General features: G+C 33.4%; 1 protein-coding gene across 1 annotated transcript in view; it reads right to left on the bottom strand.

Annotated features, from left to right (window-relative positions):
* Positions 1-27082, bottom strand: part of JMY (junction mediating and regulatory protein, p53 cofactor) — an 80440-nt gene that overhangs the window by 10602 nt on the left and 42756 nt on the right. The window contains 6 exon segments of the mRNA XM_039874899.1: positions 412-507; positions 5639-5725; positions 7074-7261; positions 7425-7590; positions 13874-14043; positions 20013-20163. Of these exon segments, the coding sequence (XP_039730833.1) occupies positions 412-507; positions 5639-5725; positions 7074-7261; positions 7425-7590; positions 13874-14043; positions 20013-20163 (858 nt within the window).

The following is a 27082-nucleotide window of genomic DNA, read 5'->3' as shown; positions in this document are numbered from 1 at the left end:
GATCCACCCTTTAATTCTGCCAGTGGTCATTTCCACAGATTATTAACATAGGTGGATGTATGTGGAATTAATAATAAGTTGATATGTGAAATGGACAGTTGGTTGTGAACTAATTTTATAAAACTCAAGAGGAATCTAAGCTTCCCAGAGGCCTGGACCGTTCCTCTTATACTAAAGTGGTAGGCCGAGGGTCACAAGGATATTAATTTTGGGAATGAGAGGACAGGCAGCCATCCAATCCAAAAATTAATTTAAAAACATAATAAAAAGGACTCCCATGATTATAATTATTTTTTAAATAACAAAGGGAAAACCAAGTATTCTCATACAAAGAAATCGTACAATTGGAGTACGCATGTAGCTCTATATAAAAAGCAATGGAAAATAATAAACTGACCATACTTTTATTACCTGTTTAAAAGTTCGAAGTCTATCCAGTGTTCTCTGTCTTTCTTGGCTAACCCAGGCACTTTTTCGTTCTTCTTCATCATGTAATTTTTCTCTCTTCTGGTAAAAAATTAATAGTAATTCTATTACAATCTATCCCATTAATGGGAATAAAGGAAAAGAGTTCTCCCAGTATGTAAACTGGATAACTCCAGAGAATAATGCATTAGATAAAATGTTTTATGAAATGAAGAACTATTAGTTTTTAATAAAAATTATCATTTTAAAATTCAAAATGACAAAAATAATACTCTTTTATATTCTGCATTTGTTCCCAATTCAAGATGTTTGCTCTGTAAAATAAAGTCTTCTGTGAACTAAGAAATGTTTCATCTTTGGAGCTGTGGCTTAAACAATTTTAGTATGAAATACTTGTAGCTGCTGTATTCTGCTAACTCAAATAGTGGACCTTAAAAATAAAATCAGCAACCAGTTGGTCAGTAATTTAGATATTACACATTACATCAACCAATATAACCGGCATAGTAAAAAAGAAAAGTACTTACAGCATTATACATGAATCATTTGGTTTATCATACCTTACAGTTGCCAGTTAATCTGCACAAAAATTTAAAAAATTTCCCATGTTGTTGAATCACCTATAAGCTGTCTAATTAAATCTCATTTGCCAGAACAAATATTAAATAAATGAAAAGGCTTTCTAGATAGGTAGATGGGTTATGGCTTTATTTTTACTTTATTTTAAAAAATTAGAAATGCTTCCCACAAGATCAGATAATTTCATATGGAGGTGATGGTGGTCTCCAGTGTATCATTAACCTGTCTTTCTTCCATTCGTCTGCTGTCCTTTTCCAATTCAATCCTCCATTATTCTCTTATTCTATTACCTCTCTCTTCTTCCCCACCAGCTTTGTCCTGGACAATATAATTTCTAATAAGAGTTACTGCTGACATTTGTCTTGGATGATGATAACAAAATCTAAAGGATGGCTTGACTCTTCAGACTAAAAGTGTGTATCGAGTTTCAGGAACTCTCGTGCACAATGATCAACTGACAAAGTTACTACACTAAAATTCTACAATAAAGACTTGTTATGTGTATCTGGGAAGAAAAATCAAGTCTTATAAAGGCGTGTGGGTGGGGGTTACTTTGGGCCTCTGCATTATAACATTCAATGCTACAAGACAGTGTTGGCAGTGTCTCTAAAATTTTGATGGAGAGGAAACTGATAGCATGACCCAACCAAACTGTCCTTTATGTATAAAGGAAACAGACAAGCATTCCCCAACATGCCAGAACTCAGAAAATACAGCAACCACGAAACTTTCCTGAAAGAGTATCTTAATGAAATCTAACCAACTCCAAGATGAATCAAAATAAACTCAGAAAAAGAGAAGCTGTGGCAGGGAGTACTTACTGGATGGTAACAAAAGGTAACCCAAAGTGGGTTTCTGTTAACTTTATTAGTCTGGGTACTGGTTATATAGTTATGTTCACCTTGTGAAAATTCTTCAAGTTATATACTTATGAGGTATATACTTCTTTATATGTACATTATGTATGTATTATGTTTCAAAACAATAAAAAGTTTTCATAACAAAGTATTGTTTTAAGAAAATGAGAACAATGATTGTGCAGGGCACATACCAGAGCACAGAGGAAGTAGTATTAAAAGAAGCCATCGTGAGCAAAATAATCAAAAAAGGTCTGATCAGTTTCCATAAACTACAGCTTAAAAGTATTCCATGGTACTGGTACTTTATTGAAATGAAACCCATGATTTATGAGTATGGTTACATAAAACAAGAATGCATTTTTTAATGGGGAGAACTGACTTGTTTCCTGACTACCATTTCCTTCCCTTACCCAGTTTGTCTCTGAGCTTAAAAAAACAAAGTAATATGCAAGTAATTTTATATATTTTAAACTATTCTGTTTTAGAGCTTACTATTAAATAGTATACTACCTTAGTCTACATATTTAATTTGCAAAAATATCTAGAAGAAATTTTTGAAACAATAAGGCTAAAATCTAGGGGTTTATATTTTAAACAATCTACCACCCAAAAGATTTTGATAACGGTGATTTAAAACTAACTTTGAAAAACAATGATTTAAGTCAACTTTCATTTCCCTCTATCTATGCATGTTAAAATGACTAGATGGTTAATGGATTCATTCTTCCACAATGAAGTATTCCACCTAAAGTTGGTATTAGGCAAATAACATTATGCAGATGATATTTATCTTTGAGATTCCTCCAAATATCAATTTCTTCATTTTTACTTTTCTTTTACCCTATACAACTCTTTGAGAAAGAATTTGCTATTCATTCTAAAAAGTTATTTAGTTACTCCATCCACCAAAGTATTGGCATTTCATCAGAAGTCAAAATATTCATGTAATAAGGAACAAATTCTAAGTGTGGAACCTCAATAACAAGCTGACAGTGCAGGTACTGATGGTGACAGTAAGGGGCACTCTCATACACCTGCTGTGCTGGTCCCTTTGTCTAAACTTCCTTACAAAGCTGTTTTTGATCCATGAAAATAGTAATGAAAAATAAAAGTACAATGATTAATTTTGCTATTTCTACACTCTTAAGAGAAAGGTGAATCATACAGTTAACGGGTAGTTCAGCTACTTTTATATGTTTAAAATCAAGAATAAGGGGCTTTAGTATAACATGTACCAAAATGAGCTTAAGTGATAATATTGACAAATTTTAGCCCTTTGGCCTTTAGTGTGACACTAAAGAAAAAAAATTTAAGTAAGCATATATAGTAATATAGTCATGTCAGCATTTCTACTATTTAATGAAATACAAATCACTGGTGTTAACTAACCTAAGACATGTGTCTGAAAAGACTACTATCAGGATAATATACTGCAGGCATGATGAGGTACAGTAATACTGGGAATAGAAGATTTTTAATGTGATTTTTTAAAAACCGGACTAATGGTCTCAGCATAGTGTAATTAGAAGGGAACGTCTTCAACTTTATAAACAACATTTACGAAAAACCCTACAGCTAATATCGTTCTACTGGTGAAATCTAGAAGCTTGTTAAGATCAAGAAAGACAAAGATGTCCCCTCTAAGCACTCCTTTTCAACATCTTATTGGAAGTCTTACCTAATGCAACAGGACAAGAAAAGCAAATAAAAGGTATACAAATTGGGACAGAAAAAAATAAAACTGTATTTGCAGATGATGATTGTCTATATAGAAAATTTGAAAGAACCAACAAAAAAAGAAAACTCCTGGGACTAATAAGCTATTACAGCAAAGTTGCAGGATACAAGGCTGACATGTAAAAGCCAACAACTGTCTAATGTACCAGCATCAACAACTGGAGTTTGATATTGAAAACTATATACATTACCACTTCAATACTATTTACATTAGCATGGGGGGGGTGAGATCAATAGATTTAGGTACAAATCTAATATGTACAAGATCTACTGAAGCAAACTATAAAACTCATAAAAGAAATCAAAGAACTAAATATATGGAGATTAATTTCTTGCTCATGGATAGAAAGACTCAATATTGTTAAGGTTTCAATTATTCCCAATTTGATCTATAGATTCAATGCAATCTTAATCAAAAATCCTAGCTGCTTACTTTATGGTTATTGACAAGCTGATCCTAAAGCTTCTTCAGAGAGACAGAAGACCTAGATCAGTGAAACAAAATACAGAACTCAAAAATAGACCCACATAAATATAATCAACTGATCTTTAACAAAGGAGCAAAGGCAATTCAATAGAGTAGACAGTTATAAAAAAAAGTTTTGCTACAGACCTGCAACCTTTATAGTAACTCAAATAGTAACTCAAAATGGATCACAGACCTAAAGGTAAAATGCAAAACTATACAGCTCCTAGAATATAAGATAGGAGGAAATATAAATGACATTAGGTTTAGTGATGACTTTTTAGATACAACAACAAAGATACAGCCCATGAAAGAAAGGCTGGTAAGCTGGACTTCATTAAAATTAAAAACTTCTGCCCTGTGAGAAAGACTGTCAAGAGAATGAAAGGACAAGGCACAGATTGGAAGACATTTGCAGAAGACATATATGATAAAGGACGATTACAGAGCACATGCAAAGAATTCTTAAAACTCAACAATAAGCAAACAACTCAGTTAAAAAAAATGAGCAAAAACTCTGAAGAGACACCTCACCAAAGAAGATATACAGATGGCAAATAAACATTATGAAAAGATGCTCAACATTATATGTCATTAGGAAACTGCAAACTAAAACAACCATGAGATATCACTACACATCTATCAGAATGGCTAAAATCTGAAACACTGATAACACCAAATGCTGGTGAGGATGCAGAGCTACAGGAACTCTCATTCACTGTTAGTGGGAATGCAAAATGGAACAGTCACTTTGGAAGACACTTAGTAAATGTCCTACAAAAAAAAAAAAAATTAAACATTCTAACTATACGATCCAGCAATGCACTCCTTGGTATTTACCCCAAAGAGTTGAAAACTTATGTACACACAAAAGATTGTTTGGTGTTTACTGCAGCTTTATTCATAATTGCCCAAACTTGTAGGTAACCAACACGTCCCTTCAGTAAGTGAATGAACTTACTGTCGTACATCCAAGCAATGGATTATTCAGTGCTAAAAAGAAATGAGCTATCAAGCCATGAAAAGACATGGAAAAACCTTAAATGCATACCAATAAGTTAAATAAGCCAATCTAAAAAGGGTACGTACTGTGTAATTCCAATTAAACATTATGGAAAAGGCAAAACTATGGAGACAGTAAAAAGATCAGTGGTTGCTAGAGGTTTGGGTAGAGAGGGATGGATAGGTAGAGCACAGAGGATTTTTAGGGCAGTGAAAATATTATAATACTATTAATGGTGGATTCATGTCATTATACATGTCAAAACCAATAGAATGTATACTCCAAGAATGAACTCTAATGTAAGCTATGGGCTTTGAGTGATGATGTGTTAATGTTGGTTCACTGTAACAAATGTACCCCTCTTGTGTGAGATTTTGCTAATAGGAGAAGTTATGCATGTGTGTGCTTTTTGCCTAGAACGTCTCTAAGTTATAAGTACGTGTACATACACAGTGAACTATTGCTAACATCTACATATAATATCTTCTTATTCTTTATAGATTTTATTCATGTTGATAAATGTAAAAATCAAACTTTTGTTCTAAGTCTCCAAGAGTCCAAACTTACTAGTTGTAGTGTATGATGGGTTCTATATTCCTCTTCACTCTGAAGGCGCTGCTGGAATTTTTCATTGTGTTTTGCAATACAAATTTCCTATAAATACATAAAATATGTTTTAATATATGTGAAATCTAAAAGAGCCAAAACACCATACACCAGGGTTTACTTGATAAATTTTAATCTTAACATAGCAAAATACCAAGCAAATGGCCTCTGGTTTCTCATTAGAAGTATGAAGCAACATAAGCCAAATAATCAGGATCTTAAAAAGACTCTTCTATCAAACTATTAAAGCTTCTCTAGAACTCTTGATTTCTCTTTTTTAGAGCAGGAGAGATGGGGGCAAGGCAGAGTAGAAGGATGGTGTCCTTACATAATCTCAAAGGTCTCTTTCACAGTTCCAAAATCTGTGGTCAAAAGATTCTAAGTCTTACTGTACTCTTTAAATTATTCTGGGTAAAAAGGGACATACAACTCTTGGCTTAAGGTCTGTATCCTGTGATGAGTTAAAAAACATGACTTTGCTTGGACTGGTTTAAACAATATCATGAAATCTGAATCTTCTGGTCATTGACTTCAGAACAAAAAGAGACCATAAAGACCAGAAATTAGGAATTATAAAGAAAATATAGGTATGCTTTTTTTAATCATATAAAAATAAGAACACAATATAAAATAGGAGATATGTGCTTCTTTACAAAACAATGCACTATCATCTGGCAACTTTTTAGTGGCGCATGCTAAGTCTTAATTTTCCCTGGGTTCTTTTGACAAGTCCTCCAGCTAAAAGGGTTTACATTAGTTTCCAATATTCTCAAAGTTTACCAAAAGATTAACTCTTCTAACCAGAGAAAGGCATTTAAGAAATGACCTTTTAAACCAATAAAGCAACTGTTTATATCATATTTTTTACAATACTGGGTTGAAGTCAGTTGCCTAACAAGAGATTCTTGAAATGAACCAGTCCAGGTCAGTCTCCAGGGGAAAATAAAGGCAGCATTATATAGTGACATGATATAGTGCTATAATGACTCAGGCTTCTAAGTCACACAGACCTAGTATAGAATCCTAATGTTGCCCTATACTAACTCCTTTTCCTTGGGTCATTTAACTACTGAACACCTATGTTACTTTAGTTATAAAATGAAGATACAGGTTCACTATCCCTTATCAGGAACAGAGATTAGTCGTGTTTTGAAATTAAATTTCTTCCCAGATTTCAGAAAGGTGATAATGTTACATATACCATATAATTACCCAGTAACTCCAGCAGGATCTAAAGATACACCCCATAAGAACTCTTACTTTGCTTTAAAAGGTATGCAAGTGTTAGTGACAAACTGGGTTAGAATTATTAGCTATGGATCAAAGATTAGGTAATACATAAAAGCAAGATTTAAAATTACAGCTATATATTCAATAAATTCTTAATCTATTATGCCTTTTTATTTCTGAGGTAGGCTTTCTTGGCTGAAACCCGTCCACGTCTTGCTTCTAGCTGGCGTGCTTTCTGCTGAAGTTTCTGTAGCTCTTCCCTCTGTAAATGCAATGACGCTGCCATCTCTTCCTTCTCCAGCATGGCCTCCATGCTTTCATAAGTGTCATAATACACCACTTCATCTCTCTTTTCTGTTACAGAATAGCAACAAGGGGTAGTTGTTAAGAGCATGGGCTGCAAAGACAGAACAGGGTTCTAATCCACTTAATTGGCTCTGTAACCTCAGGCAAAGCCATTACATCTTATAATGTATTCAATCTTTTGTGGACTTATGTGGTTAAATGTACACCATACCTGATATAAGTCTTTTGATGCTTTCCAGTTGTGCTGTCAATAGTAACTCTTCACACTTCAAGATTTCAAACTGTACTTCATACAACTGAAGTTGCAGATCATAATAATCAGCTTCTAACTGATCCAACTGAGCTATGGCTTCTGTACCACCCTGCAAACTCTGCATCTGCATTGAAAATAAAAATAAGAACACTTCTGGTTGGAGGGGACAAGACAGTGAATTCTTATTGCTACAAAATAATCCCTTCTGGCTGGTGAGTTAGGTGAAATATGTTAGCATATAAAGAGAGTATGTTCTAAACAAGATTCCAGCCTTTCCTTTACATTCTAGATATCTATAGTCTTACCTAATGATTCTATTCTTCTTAGTATATAATTTCAAAATTCTTTAACAAAAATTTTGAACTGTGAAGCAATAGTTAGGCTATGGTCTAAATGTGCAACAATATACATTTAAAAATAATCAGATGAATTAAATACAGTGCTGTTTAATAAATGTTGTAAACATTTTTAAAATAAGTATTTAATAAACTAAGTTATAAGTCAGTGGTCCTGCTGTATTAGGTAATATGTTATGAGTGACAATAACACACAATATATATAGAACAAACCCCAAATGGGTTTAATTATAGTGGTTCGTGGAGGGGAATGTCGACAAAATGAAATTCTGCTGTTTTTGTCCAAAGTCATAAAAGAAGAACCTAGGAGTGATTTCTTTCCTGAAACTCCCAGTCTTACTTTAAATTATAAGCATCCCTTTACATACTATCTTGGAGCTCTTGTCCAGCTCTGGAGACCACAGCTCCAGGATGCATCTTCCTCTGTTATCTGCACCCATACTTTCTATGAGCACAGCATACAAAGAGGTAAAATACTTGATGTTAGAAGGCTTTATTCTCTAAGTGGGGAATTATAATCAGTAAAATCTTAGTGTGAATCAGTCTACAAACCATCTAAGATCAGTTCTCCAGTGATACTGTTCACTGTCTGGTCCAGGCTATTAGTTCTCTGACCATTTATCTGCCACATTCATGACACTGTGCTAAGGCTCCCCTCTAGCATTCTCCTGTTTGATTCTTTGGCTAAGAAAGGAAATTCAAAGTGCCTTGCTGACATAGCTTTACATTGTCAGCTACCTCAACTGCAAGTAGAACAATATTCTGATCCCTGCCCAGGGCCCATGTACCTTAAAAACACTTGAGATGCACAGTGATACCAGAATACAACAAATATATCAAACTGAAAAAGGAAGGGGGTATTCTCTTACAGTAAGTGACCTCGCCCCCAATTTTCTGGTTTAGTGAGTTCTATTCATAGTAAGGGAGTCCAAAGGTGGATTTGCAATGGCTAGGTTCAGAAGGACAAAACCTTATCAGAGGCAAAGGTGCACACAAGGGATCTGTTAAATCCCAACCTCTGAAAGAACAAATAATAGGGTAGTGGTGGGCCCCAGGAAAAGTTAAAGGGCTGTAGTACCAGGGCAGAGAGGACTTTTATGGAATAAACTGAGGAGAAAGGGAGAAATGTCAGGGAAGTCTGAGAGAGCAAAGCAGTGCTCTCGGGTTTATCTAAACTTCAACGCAGAGGCGAAATCCTTAGTGAAAAGCATGGAGAGATATGGGAAGGCTACACTGTTCCGAATCTCTTTCCTATAACATCTGAAGTTTCCAGACTGATTTTTTTTTCCTGGTACCTAACTCAGCTGACAGCCACAGAACTAAGGGAATGGGAATCCAGAGTGGAAGGAGAACCAATTCCAGACAATGGAGCCATGGAGAGAAGGTAGGTACCACAGATGGCACATCTTTGTTATACTTGGGGGTAGTACTTCCCTGGACAAGAAGGAAGCCTAGAAAGTAGGTTAAGTGCTCAAAAAAGTAGACAATCAAGTGCCATTAAAAACTCTGCTACCTTGAAATTTTACTCAGCTCAACTTTCACCCTTCTAAATAAACACTTTTGATATCAGGATATCAAGACCCCAACCCCAACCAAACTGTGACTTCCAAAGTAACCCAGGTAATATCAGCAATGTTGGAACTAGACCCAATTCTCCCAATTCCTTCCAAAGATAGTTTTCCTACTAGGCAAAAGCAGAGGGCACCATTCTAATACATACAGAAAAGTAAATCTAGCAAGGAAATGAAGTACCAGTCGACGTCCATATGTCCACATAAGTACATCACGCACTACTGACCACACAGATGATCCTTTCCTCCGTGCACAATGTAGTAGTTTTCATGTGTACCTATCTTGACTGACTATATCGTGAAAAAAGATATAAAGCAATTTATATAAACTAATGATGTTTTTGTCTTGCCTTTCACCCTACTGTGCTAGAAAACCCCATGACACATGAGGGGCTATGAAAAACAGCTTTCAGAGTATCTGTGGGTTGAGCCAATCATTCAACAAATATTCACTGAGCATCCACCACTGTGTGACTTACAGAGAATATAGCAGTAGACAAGAAATGAAATGAAGGTTCAAACAGTGGTCATAAAAACCATGCACAGCATAAGAGAAATAACATTAAAGGCAAGGTCAGCAAGCTCTCAATCAAGACTAGCCTTTTTATGTGGGAAAGACGGCAAGGACACACGACCTAGAAACAGACATCTGAGTATAAATACAGGTTCCACCAATAACAGCTATACAAATATAGATAATGCATGTAAGATGACAGAACTGTCTAAAATTCCACATTTCAGAAATCTTAGAAAACTGAATATATCACTAATTTCTTTGATGTCAAAACCTAACTTCACAATTCATTTGTAGGAATATATGATATGAATTGATGTGAGTCCCTATTTATTCCATTTAATGTAATATCTGTATGTTTTATTACTGGAATACTAACTCTTGTCTGGAAGTTATATGCCCTAAATTGGCTTCCTAAAATCTAAAAAACTAAGAATTCTGAAATTTAGGGGTTTCAGATAATGGCTCATGGGACTGTAGTATAAAGAATTATATTTGAGAATTCAATGTCCACTGTGGTATACTGTAAATACTCAATAAATACTTGATGACTTCAATAAAGTGACATAGAGGAACATAACCTTAATTAATCATAATTTAGTCATGTGCTTTTAAGAGAAAGACAAAATTATGAAATAAGGAACTAGCCTCGGGGTTGTTCAGTACAAGTATATCAGATTATAACATATAGTTATAATCATATAACTATATGTTATATGATTATAACATATAGTTATAATCAGCTCTAGCAGTTTATATATGTTCATAGAGATGACCTCAAAAAATAATTTTTTTAAAATGGATGGGGAATGACTAAAATTCTCTACATGACAAGAAAGTATACTGACATATTTTTAGAACTTTCAACCACAAGGATTAAAATCCAAGTAGTTTTCTGGTTAATTTCCTATTAACCAGAGAACATGGTTAACCTGAAGATAACAGTCCACAAGGTGAGATGTGACTATATTTTCTATGATTTATTTCCTGATGGTATCTTAACTTTAGTACCTATTTCAATGAATAACTATAAAGAAAATATCACTATTTCATTAATTAACCTTATTTTAATAATACTTCCAATATATATCCTACTCCTAACTTTGTGTGGTTATATGCAGTTTAATCTTGTCCAGTAGTTTAAAATATGTCTGAAAGTACAAGTATATCAGATTGTGCTGGTTTTTTTTTTTTTTCAATTAGAGTTGACATTTAATATTATTGTATATTAGTTTTAGGTGTACAGCAGAGTGATTAGACATTTATATAATTTTCGAAGTGATTCCCCCCAATTACTCTAGTACTCACCTGGCACTATAACAGTTATTAAATATTATTGACTATATTCCCTATGCTGTACTTCACATCTCTGTGACTATTTTTTAACTACCAATTTGTATTTCTTAATCCCTTCAACTTTTTCATCCAGCCCCTGTGCTATTATTTTAAAATCTGAATTGGTGAGGAGTAACTACTGAAAAGTAGAGTAAGGTAGTCACAAATAATTTAAGTAAACCTGGATTCTTTCCAAAGTAATGGGCCATAAAGGCACTGACAGTTTCAGTTTTTGATGGGAAAATATGAACATCTGAGGACAATCTGGGTCAGAGGCTCAGGTACAGATTATTTGGGAACCTACTAAATTTGTGTGCAAAGCTGTATGTGTATGTGTATTTCTCTGAGTACAGAGTTCTTAACTTTCAAATTATTAAAGAGGCAAGTAGACTGTGACCTAAAAAGGGTAAAATGACTACAATCAAGACAGAAACAAGTTAAAAAGGAGATAGATTAAAAGAAATGGTACTTATTTAGTGTAGTTGAAGAAAACTTAAAAGTCAAATAGAATTTTGCTTGCCCAGGTAATATTTAATATTTAATATTTCAGCATTAATTTAGAAATTTTGTTTCAAGTTCAGCATTATACTCATAGAAAATATTACTATTTTCAACTTGATTTCTATTTGTAATTTTTAAAGTGGTTTCTTCTGTCATGTCAGGAAGTTGTTGTCTCTAAAATACCTGAGGAGATACAACCTATCAACATATTTTAAACTACGAAAGTCTCCCCCATAACTTAAATTAATGGGTAGTACTGTATTATAAAACTTTCGCTGGCAAAGCATTTGTTTGGGATGGGCTTAATAATTGACATTTGTTCTGTTTCTGTTTCTCGTGAGTAATGTGGTCACCTTAAATTAATGCTAATAAAACTGGTACAGTACATCACAGATACATATAAAAAGCACAATACATACATTATATATACACAACAAGCATAAACATGGCAAGAATGACTGACAGTTTTACCAAAACCTTTGAAGAATTCAAACACAATCCAGAACATCAAAAACAGATTATTAAGGTAATAGGATGGCCCCAGGGAAAATGACCCCACAGATAATCATCAGCCCAGACTCTAAGGGCCCATTTCAGCCTCACCCTTCCAACACCCTAGACCAATTCCAGTAAGAACAATGTTCTTGCAGTAGCAAGTAGTCAGAAATCTTACACTCAGCAGTTCTTTTAGACACTCTATGTTGTCAGTACAACCCAACTGTCAGCCTGGTTAGAACAATAAAGCTAGTCAGTGTGATGAAAACAAAGGGTGGTACCTCTACTTTATAGGCAATAAAAACATGCTAGAATTTTAAGTTTTAAAAGTTCTAGAACTTAAGAAAATTCCAGAAGGTAGTAACATAAAGAGAAAGCTAAGTAGAAAGGAGACTATAGTAGAAATGCCTCAGGGGAATATGAGAAGGGTCTGAAATTTTTGCAAACAGATTCTGGATATAAAGTGTGAAAAGGTTCCAGGAAAAGGCAAGTTCCAGTATTATCTTTAACAATAGTAACAATTAAGAAAATGTAAGAAAAAAATAAAACTACAATTTAAAATCCAAAATATTTCTTCCCGGATCACAGACGTGATACGCTATTTCATCTCATATACTATTTTTTTTTTTAACAAGAGATAAGCATATGTACTTTTAAATGTCCATGATGACTATACTGGTATACCTAAGCCCCAAAAACTTTAATAAAGCTGTATTGATAAAAACAGACAACATTTTGTTCTTCTCTGCAGACAAAAATGTACTGCTTTCACAAATACATAGTTAATGTTTTAAAAACCAATATGGTTGATCTACAGAATGGGAGCAAATATGTACAAGTCATATATTTAATAAAAGACGTATCTAGAATACATAAAGAACTCTTTAAACTATGCTGTATATGTGAAACTAATATAATACTGAATGTCAACTGAAAATGAAAAATTTTATAAAGGTGGGGTGAAGGGGAATAAGAGGTTCAATTTTCTGGTATAAAACAAGTCATAGAGATATAATGCATAACATGGGAAGGAGAGTCAATTTTGAACAACTGCTTTTAGATATATTCTAACATATATATCAGTGACTCTTTTCAAGAATTTCTAAGACTATTCCTTTTTTATTTTTTTGTATCCATGAACAGATTCTAATGAAGCACAGTCAAATTGGACCTCTATTTAACCCTGCTTTGTTCCAGAAGGAATAAAACGGGAAGTTCCAAAAGGTAATGGTTTGAGCATAATATAATCAAGTCTAACAAAATGTTACTGCCTTAGGATTTTTACTAAACTTCTCTGGGCAGTAAAACTAATTATCAGAAAGCTTTGAATGTTACAGTACAAAAAAATTTAAAGACAACAAAGAAATTCTGACATCATTGTTTTTGTTTTAATAGTGCATTGCTACCTACAGTCACACTGTGATACTGTGAAAATACCATGTGTCTAACTGTTCTATTAGTGGCAACTCAAATCATAGGCCCCATCATGAGTATTATCATTGTCTCACAAATAGAGTGCAAAATTAACAGTTGCCTGTAGAGTCAGAAAAATGTTAGTCTTGTACAAAGATAAAAATCAAGTAGCAAATCTTAATTTTTAAAAAAATTTATATATTTTTTCTGAGTTTTTGTTACCTCTTCTTTTAGTGCATGTTTCCTCTGTTCCAAACAGATCTCTTTAGCTCTCATCATCTGCAGAGTCTCCTTAGAAACTGCATACTGTAGTTTTTCCATACGCTCAGCGGCTGCTGCCCATGATGCTTTACCAAATTTCTTCTGATCTGCTCGCATTCGATCGTACACAGCTATTAATAATAATTTTTAAAAAGGATATTAAGACATAAAACAAATTGATACTAACCTCTGCTGGCAAAAATAAAGGTTCTTGCTAAGATGACCATTTACATTATGTTATATAATACAGGATAACAACACTGTAATAATACTCTATGATGATCACTTTAAGTAAAAAGAATCTCTGAAGGCTACGCAGTCCTGGTGTTTACAGGTATCATGTTAAAGCTACAAACAACAACAACAACAAAAACCTTAATGTTCTAATTTGTACTTGTCAGAAACAGGCTCATTTAAGATGTTTTTAAAAGTTGAGCAGTAATATATCAAAATTAGGTTACATCTGTTTTTGTATAAGGAAGGAAATAAAAGAAGGACCTGTTTTATACCTCTTCTAAAAAGAAGTTATCTTCTGATTGGAAGCAAAAAGGAAGGCTATTAATCTCAACAGCATAAAGCCACACAGAGATGTTTATTCTGTTTCTGTTACATGGGAGAAGGAAAACATGCTCAGAAAAGGAAAATTAAAAGGTCAAGCAAACCTATTCTCTCCTTGTTTGGGCTGAAGGGCTTCCTGCTAAGATAAAATCACCAGAACTTAGATATAAAGAAAGTCTACAAAGACTTTGATGAAGCATTTGAAACTCCAGAATGATGCTGTAATCACATACAAAAATGTTTTGCCTGAAACTGCAGAAGCAAAGTATAAAATAAAATAATCAAAATTGTATAAACTATGAACTATACATCAGAATATACAGAGAATTATTGCAATTATATATAATAAACCAAGCGTAGAAAAAAATTGACACGCAAAGTGGTTGCACAAGGCTGGTAGGATTACAGATGTGGAGTTTCTTGTTCGTCTAATATCTAAATTTTCTGTAATGGTTATATTTTTTTTAAATCACAATGCTGCAAAGACTTTTTTTTAAACATCGAGAACAGTGCATCTAAAAGGCAGTCTAAACCAAGTACATAGTTAAAAATAGTTTACAGTATAAAAAGATCTTTAAATGTTCAAAGGAACTATTAATAACATAACGTACTGTTTTTAGTTTTTATTTTAAAAATTACCATACAGCTCTAGGGCAAATACCCAGGAGAGAGACTGCTGGGTCATATGGCAAAAGTACCTTTAACTACATAAGAAATCGCAAAATCATTTTCCAGAGATTACAATTTTGCAATTCTACCAGCAATGCAGGAAGGGTTCCTGTTACTCTGCATCTTTGTCTGAATTTGGTATTGTTAGCATTTTCTATTTTAGCCAATCTAATAGTCATGCGTTGGTATCTCATTGTGGTTTTAATTTGCATTACCCTAAAGACGAATGATTTAACATCTTTTCAAGGGCTTACTTGCCATCCTTATCCTCTGGTGAAGTGTCTGTTCAAGTCCATTCCCCATTTATTAACTGGATTATTCATTTTCTTACCCCACTATTAATTACATTGTTTACTGAGTTTTAAGAGTGCTTATATACATATGTATTCTGATACAAGTTGTCAGATGTTATTTGCAAATATTTTCCCTTAAATTCTATTGTCTTGTCATTGTTTTGATAGTACCTGGCAGAGGAAAAGTTTTTAACTTTGATGAAATTCATTTTATCAATTTTTTTCTTTTATGGTTCATACTCATTATCATATCTTTTACAGTTTATATTTGTGGTGTCATTGCTAAGAACTCTGTCTAACTCTAGGTTACAAAAACTTTTTCTCATATGTTTTCTTTTGAAGTTTTACAGTTTTACATTTAGATTCATTTTGAGTTCATCTTTGTAAAACATGAGGCTCAGGTCAAGGTTAATTTTTCTGCATATAGATGGCCAATAGTTCCAATACCATTTGCTGCTTTCCATTAATTAGCTTTATCAAAAAGTAAATGGCCATATAATGAGTTCATCTCTGTAATCTTTATTCTCTTCCACTGATTGAGGAATCTATCCCTTCCACAATTCTATGCCACAGTAGCTCTATAGTAATTTGTAAAGTCAGGTAGTGTGATTCTTCCAATTTTTTTTCCTCAAAACTGTTTTAACTATTGCAGTTCTTTGCCCTTCCATTTAATTAGAACCAGCCCATTTATATCCACCAAAAAAAAAAAAAAAAAAACCACTGGTATTTTGACAGATGTTGTGTTAACTCTATAGATGCTTTGGGATGAACTGACACCATTACTACAGGTATTCCAATCCACGAACATAATATGTCTATCAACTTATTTACAGATTTAATTTCTTTCATCCGGTAACCATAATTGTCAACGCCACAAATCCTATTACATTTTGTTAGATTCATACCTAAAATATTTCCATTTTGGGAGGAATAATAAATGATGTTGCTTTAAAATTTTTGATTTTTAATTGTTCATTGCCTGTATAGACATAATTCTTTTATTGTGTTGACCTTATTTCCTGTGAGCCTTAAGGAGTCTTGTTGGTCCAAGAGTTTTAAAAAATAGATTCCATACAATTTTCTACATAAACAATGTTATCTGTGAATACAGACTATTTTATTTCTTCCTTTCCAAACTATATGTCTTTATTTCTTTTTTCTTGCCTTTTTACAACTAGCTTAGATTTACTATATTATGCTGAATGGCAGTGGTAAGAGTAACATCCTTGACTTTTCACCTGTTTTAGGGAGGGAGCATTCCATTAAAAAGGATGTTAGCTTTTAGGGTTTTGGTAGATGCCCTTTAGTAGGTTAAGGAAGTTCTTTTCTATTCCTAGTTTGCTGAGCATTTTCAGCACACATGATGTTGTATTTTGTGAAATGCTTTTTTCAGTATCTACTGATAAACTGATCATGCTTTTTTAAAAAATATTTTCAAGACTGGCGTTTCTCAACCTCAGCACTTTTGACATTATGAGCCAGAAAATGCTTTGGCATAAGGATGGGCATCATAGGATGTTTAACACAATCTCTGGCCTCTATTTGCTAAGTGCTAGTAATACCCTCCGTAATTGTGACAACCAAAAATGTCTCCTGACATAGCTAGGTGTGGCAAAATCACCCATAATTGAAAACCACTGCTTTAAACCTTCAATATGGTGGATTACATTGATTGATGTTCACATGCTGATAGAAGGAGGATTAGGCCCACTTGGTCATGGTTGTTGTTTTAAAGTATTTTTATTACTATTTTAAAATGTGTCAATATTTCGTTGAGGATTTTTGCATCTATTATGTAGAATACTGATCTGTAGTTTTCTTTTTTTGTATTGTCTTTGTGTAGTTTTGGATTTAGGGTATTGCTAGTCCCATTCGATACAAATTAAAACTGTTCCTCTTCTATTTTCTGGAAGAGAAACATTATTATTTAAATGGTAAATCTGCCAGTGAAACCATTTGGGCCTGGAGAATTTTTTTTTTTTTTTTGGTGGGTGGGGGGAAATTTGAATCTACAAATCCAATTTCTTTAATAGTTATAAGAATATTCACGTTATTTATTTCATCTTGTGTTAATTTGTAGTAATTTGTATTTTTCAAGGAATTGTTCTATTTCATCTTTGTTATATTTGTAAGCTGAGAGTTGTTTGTAGTATTTCCCTTATTATCCTTTTGATGCCTGCAAGTTCTATAGTAATATCCCATATTAATATAATGTATTTTTAAATGAAAGATATTTTCATGTGCATTTGAAATATACATGAAAGACTAGGAGATGAAGAATGGTGGCGGAGTAATAGTGTAAGAGATTTTCAAAATTCATTAATCATATTATACTATATCTTTCCAAAAGAATGAGGATGGGGAGGCAAGTAATATGGTTTACTCAAAACTTTCTAAGCCACCTGCTTAGACAAATACCTACATTTCGGGAACAGGAAAGATAGGACACATTAACCTTGGTGGCTCAAATTGTAAAATGAGTTTTAAAGGTAACAATAAGCATCAATGTCAGATACCTCTGACAGCATCTATAGACAAAATCATTCACATTAACATTAAAACAAAAAGGTATTGCTGACTAAAATATACCTTAAAAGAATGAAAGAAAGCACTTATAGCAAACACTAAATGTTAGGTATAATTCTTTCTGAAGCATTTTGTTAAATTTAAGAAACAAACCACATTCATTTTACTCCTCAACAAATAGAAATCACCTATAATTATTCACAAAGTTTTCATCATAGCTATCAAATTTCACTTTGTGAAACATCTGAGTAAGCATCAATATACTATATCACATTCATCACTAAAAGAGGATCAAAGATTTGAAGATTAAAAAAAAGACCTCAAAATCTATTAAAAGGAATGAGGTCCTTTCATAATAACAAAAATAAAACATAAAACATCCAGAAGTGAACTAAATAAGAAATGTGCAGAGCCTAGATAAAAATCAAAAACCAAAAAACCCACAAAACTTTCCTGAATAAAACAGAGACTTGAATAAATGGCAGGGTAATAACAATTATGCAATTTTTTTTTCAAATTATCATAAAATATTTGTTTATTTAATAGCAAAGTATTTACTCTTTCCCATGAATATTAAAGTCCTCTTTCAAATTCTAAAACATTGTAGTTTTTATCAGAATTATATTAGTTTGGGAAGAAATCATTCCAATTTAAAAAAAAATGATTATAATACTATCTTAGGGGAAAATAATTAAGTATAACCAAGACTATTTTGAAAAATAATGACGGGATGATTGATAAACTGGGTAATAAATTTCATTATAAAGCTACCATAATTACAGCATATAAAAACAGATAAGGCATATCAATGAAAAAGAGAGTCCAGAAAGAAATCCAAGTATATAAAAGGATTTTTAGTAGGCTTTAACTATTTGGAGGAACACAGAAACTTACTTTAGAAAATACAACAAATTAAGTAACATAATTTAAAGATTTATAAAGAAATCATTCTTAAAAGCTGATGGTTCTTATAATTAAAATTTAACAAAAAAGTTAAAAGGAAATTTAGGAATATTTGCAACAGATGTCAGAGTTAATATACAACTATAATATAAATATAATAAAGATATCAATGAATATAAGGAGCTCTTACAGATCAACAGGAAAAAATACTACCATAGATCAATAGGCAAAAGATATTAACTGGAAAAAAAAGAAAGAACATGTAAATATCAATTAATACATGAGAACAAAAAAGATCAACACACTCATTAATAATGAGAAATGCAAAATTTAAAAACATGATACTATTTTTCACCTATCAAATTGTTGGTTTAATTTTTCTAATGACAATGCCAAATGATGCTGAGGAATCAAGGAAAGTATTATTCAGCACTGGCACCTTGAAGGAATAAATTGCTTTAAATGAAACTTAAGAAAATGTGGATTTGCTGAAAAAATAATCTGAATGCTAAGTGATATTAATGCCAGGTAAAGAGATAAATTATTAAAATAATAAATAGCAGTGATTTTGAACTGCCTATCAAAGAGCCATGGAAAGATTTCTGCAGCCATCTATTGGAAGGAAGTTAAAAGGTATGGACCTTCACAGACCTTGCCCTACGTGTCTCTTTATTTGACTTGTCCTGACTTATATCCTTTATATACTGTAAGCATGTGCTTTCCTGAGTTCTGTTTGAATCACTGTAGCAAATAAATGAACCTAAAAGTAGTATGGAAACCCCTAAATTTGTAGCCAGTAGAAGTGCAGATGGCCTGAAAACATGACCCCCTAAATTTGTGAATAGTGTCTGAGATAGAGGCTGTGCCTTTAAATTGTGGGGTCTCTAACAGTGAATGGTTAGTGTTAAGAATTGAATTACACTATGCCAGTACCCCATTACTATTATTTTTTTAAGGTGGGCGTATATGTAAACACATATACCTAGTAAAGTTTGAAAGGATTTATCTGTGTTAATATTGATCTTCCTTAACTGCTAGGAATCTGAGTGGTCTTTATATACTTTTTAATACAGTTATTGTGAACATAAAATACTTAAACTACTCCTTTTCAAAAACGCCTAACACCAGGATGATTTTACTGGGAAACTCACCTTTTTGAGCTTTAGCTGTTATTTCAAAATATTTGACAGTAAGATCTTGAATGGACAGCACAGCCATGTGAGCTTTCCGCTGCCAATCAGCATCTTCTTTTTGTAGACTTTCGATTCTTCGGGGACCCAGATAATCATTCTCCATGGAAATCTTTAGAGTGACAAAAGAAAAATTAAGTTCATTTGTTTCTTTGATTCATTTCTTAAACATTTACTGAATATATCAGGCATTGTGCTTGGTGCTAAAACAAAGAATAGTTGTTTTTCCCTGCTCTACAGTACAAGCTACTAATTCATAAAATAAGTAAATTAACAACAATGTTGAAGGTATTTGACATAAAAATCTGCTCCCTCTTCATCCTTCCTTCCTCCATATATAAATATAGGACCTAAAGCAAAATGTTAAGGAGTGATTATTTTGGGGTGCTGAGATAATGAGAAATTTCTTCCTCTGTGATAATTATATTTTCAGGTTAAGAATTATTTGTGCCAATAAAATATTTATTTAATAACTAACATAAGTAAATAACTGAAAACTCAGATTTTAAAACTGATAATATTTAAAATCAGCCCATTCACCTACCAAAGGACCCAAGATAAAAATATAGCTATATACTATTTACAAGAATCACAACTAAAACTAAAGGACTAAGGAAAGTTGAAAATCAAATGATATATGAAGTGAATGCTAAAATAAAATTCACTGGAGTGATAATATTAATATAAAAGTGTATACAATCACTAAATGGTATGTTTAGCATGGGAGAAAGGTACAATTCAGCAAGAAAGCAATGGACTCTTTGTATACTCAAACCTGCTTTACCACACACTGAAAAATACTTAAAAATTAAATGAGAAGTTAATAATACCATATTAGGATGATTACAAAAAAAACCATATGATACAGAAAAATGTAAACCCACCCTGGAACATTTTTAAAAAGTGAGGTCCTAAGCCACTAAAACTTTGAAATGAGTTTAAAAGTTGAAACCATATAATCCACATTCTCTAAATGATGAAATAAATAGAAATTAAAGTCTAAAACCAAAATAAAATTTTAATCGCCTGTAAATTAAACACCCAGAGGAAGTTAACATTGGGTTTTAGTCTTGAAGCAACAATAAGCAAATGAAGTGTCTTCCAGAGAGGGGGAAATACATATAAAAGCTGCCCAGCATACAGTGAGTAATTTATTAGCAGTGTTAAGGGGGACAATGCCAAGGCAGAGAGAGGGGTCAAGAATAACTTCAAGGTTACTGTTTGAAAAAGTATGTACAAATGTGGAATTGCCATTTCCTCAAAAAGTAAACAAGGAGGAATAGCTGATATCAAAAAGGAAGACGATCAAAGATTTCCTCTTGCATATGTTAAGTATGACTTTGCAAAGGTCATGGCCACAAATATAAATCTGGGTAACCTTGACACACAGAAGACATTTAAAGCCATGAGAGTAAATGAGATCATCCAAGGAAGTCATGGGAAAAAGGCTCATGACTGGGCCCTAAGGAATTCCAGCACTCCGGTTGGGTGAAAAAGAGCCTACAGAAACCAAACCAGAGGTAGCGGGGACACTAGGAAAGTGTGGAATCACATAAGCAGCAAGATTCAAAAGAAGAGAAATCAACCCTGTCAAAAACTATTTAGGGATCAAGAAGGATGACAACTAGTATCCATGGACCTAACAGCATACAGATCATTCAACTTAGCAATAACAGTCCTGGAGTATAGGCAAACTCCCTCTGCCCATTAACTCCCATCGCATCTTCATATCTCGGCTGAATTACTAGTTCACTTCCATATATGTTTTTAATAAGGAGAGAAATGTAGATACATGTATAAAAAATACTCTTTTGAGAGATATGTTAATGAATTTAGAAAAAAGGATGCAGCTGGAAAAGGAGAAGGCAGGCCTTTGCTTTTTGTTTTATTTTAATGGCAGATTATGGAACAGGTTGAGTGGTAAGAAATATCCAGCAAAGGGAGAACCTTTAAGGTGCAAGAAACAATGGAGCTAAGTAGAGTAGGAAGGTCCTTGAGAAAAGATGAGAAGGGAAAGGATCCAGAGTACTGGCATAAGGATTTTCTCTTGGTAAATGGAGGAACAATTCCTCCATGGCTCAAAGAAAGGGAGGTTTTGGGTTTGATAAAGGAGGATATGGGGAACTCCTGTTTGATGATCTCTGCTTTCCCCAGTGAAGAAAAAGCCCAGATAATAAGAAGTTGGTACAGGAGAGGAGAAAAGAGAAGACATAAAATAGCTGTTTTTAGATGGTAGGGTGACAAACCATTTAGAAAGACGCAGTAAGTAAATATTAAAAATGAGACTAACCACGTTAGTGTGGTAATGGTGGAAAAAGACAAAGACTCATATACTGTTTGTGGAGCTATAAACTGATTAAAACATTTTCTGGAAAGTATTTTATGATACTGCATTTTTAAAAGGTATTTAAGACAGTATCTTCAAAGAATAATAATAACCGAAGATACTCATTGAAATGTTGTACGAAATAAAAGAAAAAAATGGGTTCCAGATATCTAATAAGAAATTTATGTATGATACACACATAAAACACAATTCTATGCAAAAATTAATGTTTATGGAGAGTTTTTAATAACAGATAAGTGATTATTTCATAATATTAAGACAGGTCAAAATCATAGATATAATTCCAATTACATAAAAGAATGTCCAGAAAAAAGACAACATATGTAAAGTGTGTTATTATTGAAGTCATCTTTTGGCAGTAGATTATGGGTGATATTTTTCTTCCTGTTTAAAATTTGCACTTTCCAAATCATCTTTATTTTATATATATATATATTATATATATATATAAAATATATATATAATATATATATATTGCTTTTATAATCATGTTTAAAATGTGCACTTTCCAAATCATCTTTATTTTATATATATATAATATATATATAATAAATATATATATATATATATATATTGCTTTTATAATCATGAACAAGAAAAAAATGTTTTTATCTTTTCTTAGGTTCACAAACCATACCACCTAGACAGGCTGAAGACTCAGAGGTTTCCTGTTTCTAGTCAAGCAAACAATGAACTCACGTTTTCATATATGAGGCCCAGTAAGAGGCAAAATTATGACTTACCTTTTTTTTCCTTAATAGTTGGGAAACAAGATTACATGAACTCCATTTCTGGGACTATAAAAATAATGCCAAGCAGAGACAAACCAGTAGTAGCAGCTTGGATTCTTGATATCTAAGTTCCTGGAATTTTTTTTAATTCTCAAAAGATGGTTATTGTATCTTCAGTCTCATACTGCAGCAGTCAAACTTAAATGATGGTACTGTGTATGGTTGACGTTTTTCTCTTAGATTTTCCTACAGCTAATATTTGGAAATTATTTCAATTATGTAATATGAATAAAGAGACCACTGTACTAGGTGCTTCAGAGGAAATATATGAGTAAGATGCATACTCCTCCCACCCCCCCCAAGAAATTTACAATCTAATTAGTGCGGATGAGGAGGGCAAAGATATCTGTGATGAAAAAAATCTGTCTTGAAATTAGCAGACCTAGCTCTGCTGTGAGACCTTTGACAAATCACTCAATATTCAATTATTCATTCAAAACAATCATATCTGCTAAGTGCCAGTACTGTTCTAGGCACTAGGGATAGCAAGATATTCAGCCTAGGAGGACATAGATACTCAAATAAAGAATTACAGTGCAGTGATGACCAAAGGGAGGGGGGCTGGGAGAATGGGGTGAAGGGTTAAAGAAGTACAAATCAGTAGTTGATAGATGGTCATGGGGATGGGGAGCACAGCGTAGGGATGCAGTGGAGAGCCGGAGAAGAGAAAGAGCAATTGGGGGATCATTTCATAAACTATATAAATGTCTAACCAATATACTGTATACTTGAAATTAATAAAATTAAATTTAAAAAAATAACAATAGAGTATGAAAAAATGTCATAATAGAGTATGTCTAAGATACCATGGGGAGCACCAGTGGTGGAGGCTGGGGTACAGTCTGGGCAGACTTTCTAAAGGAAATGATGAGTAAGTGGATTCGTAAAGAATAAGCAGAATTTTGGCCAGGTATTGAAGTTGGTGAAGAGTGTCTATATATAAAAATAAAGGTATTTTAAGTTTTTTAAGAAAAATGAAAGGTTTTTGGTGAGGGAGAACACATTAAGCTGTTTAGATTAGGATAGACTTTATTGGCAGGAGGGGTAGAATTCTGACAGGTATATATGGAATATATGGAGAAAGAGAACCACCCAAAAGGCATGCTGGAGGCAAGAATTTACCAGAGCAAAAGCCTAGAGGCAGGTAAGTTCAGTGAATGGTAAGGGAGAGAGAACAGTCCAGCCTATCTACCGCTTAGGTTAAAACAGATAAGGTAATGGGAGACAAGACCAGAAAAGGAGGCTGTGATCACTGTGAGGGGTCCTTTAAATGTCAGGCTGAGGAGCTGGTACTTAATTTGACAGGGAACAGGAAACCACTGTGGGATTCTTAGCAGTAAGTGGCTTATTTAGACTTCAGCTTAATTTAAGGGTTCTAGAAGACTTGTTTGCTATAACAAAACGATCAAGGTTTATGTTTTTTATTGTGATTACCTCTGATTTTAAAACACTGAAGTTAAAAAGCGTAAGATTAGTATTCACAAATATGGAATAAAAATTTATTCCACTGCAGCCAAAATTTCAAAGTCTTACACAGCATATCATGATAGAAGTTCTTTTCAATGACATGATTAAACTTTGTATCCTTTAAAGAACTTATGTTTATTTTACCAAATACCATAAACTAGGTTATTAGGTTGTTTTCCTTAACTTTGAATGTCTGATATGTATGCAAATTCTTGTCTATTAACTCCAAGTTCAACCTTCTGCCTTGTAATGCTAGGATTCAGGCTCTGCAAACCACATTTAGGTTTTGCCAACTGGAAGGGTTGGAAATTTCAGGGTTGGAGAAGGGAGAAGAGAATTGCGTCCTCCTATCTGCATCACTTGACTTTACTGTTTGCTGTTTCTGTGACCATCATCCCAGACTTGCTTCTTCATCTCAGCATCTTCAAGTCCTTCCTGAAGCAGTTAACAGAATCCAGTTTGCAGTTTTTCCATCTTTGCAAGACCAAGCCTCCTTATACGCCCCCTGAAGACAAGGCACCAGCTCTCTAGTGCCCGATCCCCAGATATCAAGGTCTATTAAGCTCAGACACACCAGCACTAGAAGAGGAATGTCCTCTTCCTCAGAGGTCAGCTCCACTGAGGCCATCCTCTATGCTAAAATGTAATAATTACCTATTTCTTTTGCACTCACAATCCTAGGAGTGGTGTCTGTTTTTGCGATTGTTAACTCTGATATCTTAAACTTACCTTCTTGCCTTCTTAACGATCTGATTAACAACTTTATATCTAGTTAACAATTCTTTATATTAAATTCCCTCTGTTGAAACAACTGGTTTGATTTTCGAGTTAGACCCCAACAGACACGACGATGGAACAGATATTTAATAAAAAGAATAAGTGGCATTCAAAATTCAAAAATCTGAACTCAGATCACTAAGACAAAAGTCCTTTTCACTTGCAAGGTTAAACACTATACACAGAAATGAGAAAACTTGCATTATGGGTTTTTGAAAGAAAAAAGTTTTTTTAAAATCCAGAAGTTATTATTTGAAGGTAACTTGTTGGATTACCTTGACTGTACATGTATATTCAAATATACAGAACACTCTGTGCTTTTTAAATGCCATTTTTTAAACTGACTTCTGAAACTTAGTAGTTAATGCTACAGCAAACTGTTAAATTTGTGATTATAGTTTATTGCACCTAAGACATTAAGCTAAGTTCTTTTCCTAACTTGGCAAATCTGAAGATGTACAGCATTGGTCAGCTGGATCATGTACTAAAAACAATGACATCTCTGTTTGCAGTTTCAGGGCTAGAAAGAAAACAGTGCCAGTTTTTGACATGGAATAAAGTATGTGTCAGTTTAGGTAGCCAGGACAGTAAGACTAGTATTTATAAATACAAATTTGTTGGCATGGAATTTCTTATTATAAAGTACAGTGCATGCTTGGATACAGAGTTTTATATGAGAAACTTAAGTGTTATTCCTGTTTATTGTTGGAAGAGTGAAAAAGAAAAAAAACAACTCCAATCATAGGTGCAACAAATGCCAAAATAAATCTGTGAATATACTGATATCGTAGTACTTTTAAATGCAAATTTTCCAGGCTCGGGAGTCACCTGGTGATTCCTGATAATCAGAATGACATGATTAGATTTAGCAGCATCTAGTCATAAATTTTTATATTCAAAGCAAATATTAAATATACTAACCCCAGGGTAAAGTGTGAAATTATGCATTTTTTTAAAGGTGACAAGGAAACCAAAGAAAAAAGTAGCTCAGGTAAAAGATAAATACTTTAATGTATTTATCTTTGTGGTGGTACTATATAGTCTATATAGTGGTGGCACTATACAGTTCACAGTAAGCATGCTATAGAATAGTGTCCAGTGGTATAAAAACTGCACCCCGCACAAAAAGCACCCAAACAAGGAGAAAGAGTGAAGACTAAAATCCAGTCTATGCTCCCCTCCGTCATGAGTACTACTGCATGTGCCCAGAAGGAGACCCTTTTCTAATGTCAGCTGGGATTTTGGGGGGCAAAACATCTTTTTCTATTTCGCACACAGATATCTATAGATTTACATGGTCCTGGGGGAAGGAAAGGGTGGAGGGAGAAGAGCATATTTAAGATTCAACTAGGAGGTAATTGGCAAAATAAGTTGACTAGCTACAAAGGAGAGGGAAGAACTGAGGATGGCTTCTAGTTTCTAGTTTATTTACTTTCAGCAAATATTAAAAATAAGTTAGATAATGTGTCTGAAGTACTTATACTGATTGTCTGCTGATCCAGGCAGACAATCAGTAGACCAACTCAATAACTAACCCAGACTCATTATGACATTGGGTTTAAAAATCTAGAAGACCATCTAGTGTAGTTCTAACAAGGATCCAGGTGATACTGATACTACTTGTCCGGGGTTCACATTTATTTTATTAA

The sequence above is a fragment of the Pteropus medius genome, unplaced genomic scaffold (genome assembly GCF_902729225.1).
Source record: "Pteropus medius unplaced genomic scaffold, Ma_sr-lr_union100, whole genome shotgun sequence".
Classification (NCBI taxonomy): domain Eukaryota; kingdom Metazoa; phylum Chordata; class Mammalia; order Chiroptera; family Pteropodidae; genus Pteropus; species Pteropus medius.
The sequence above is the reverse complement of the archived record's forward strand: the minus strand, read 5'-3'. Positions and strand labels throughout refer to the sequence as shown.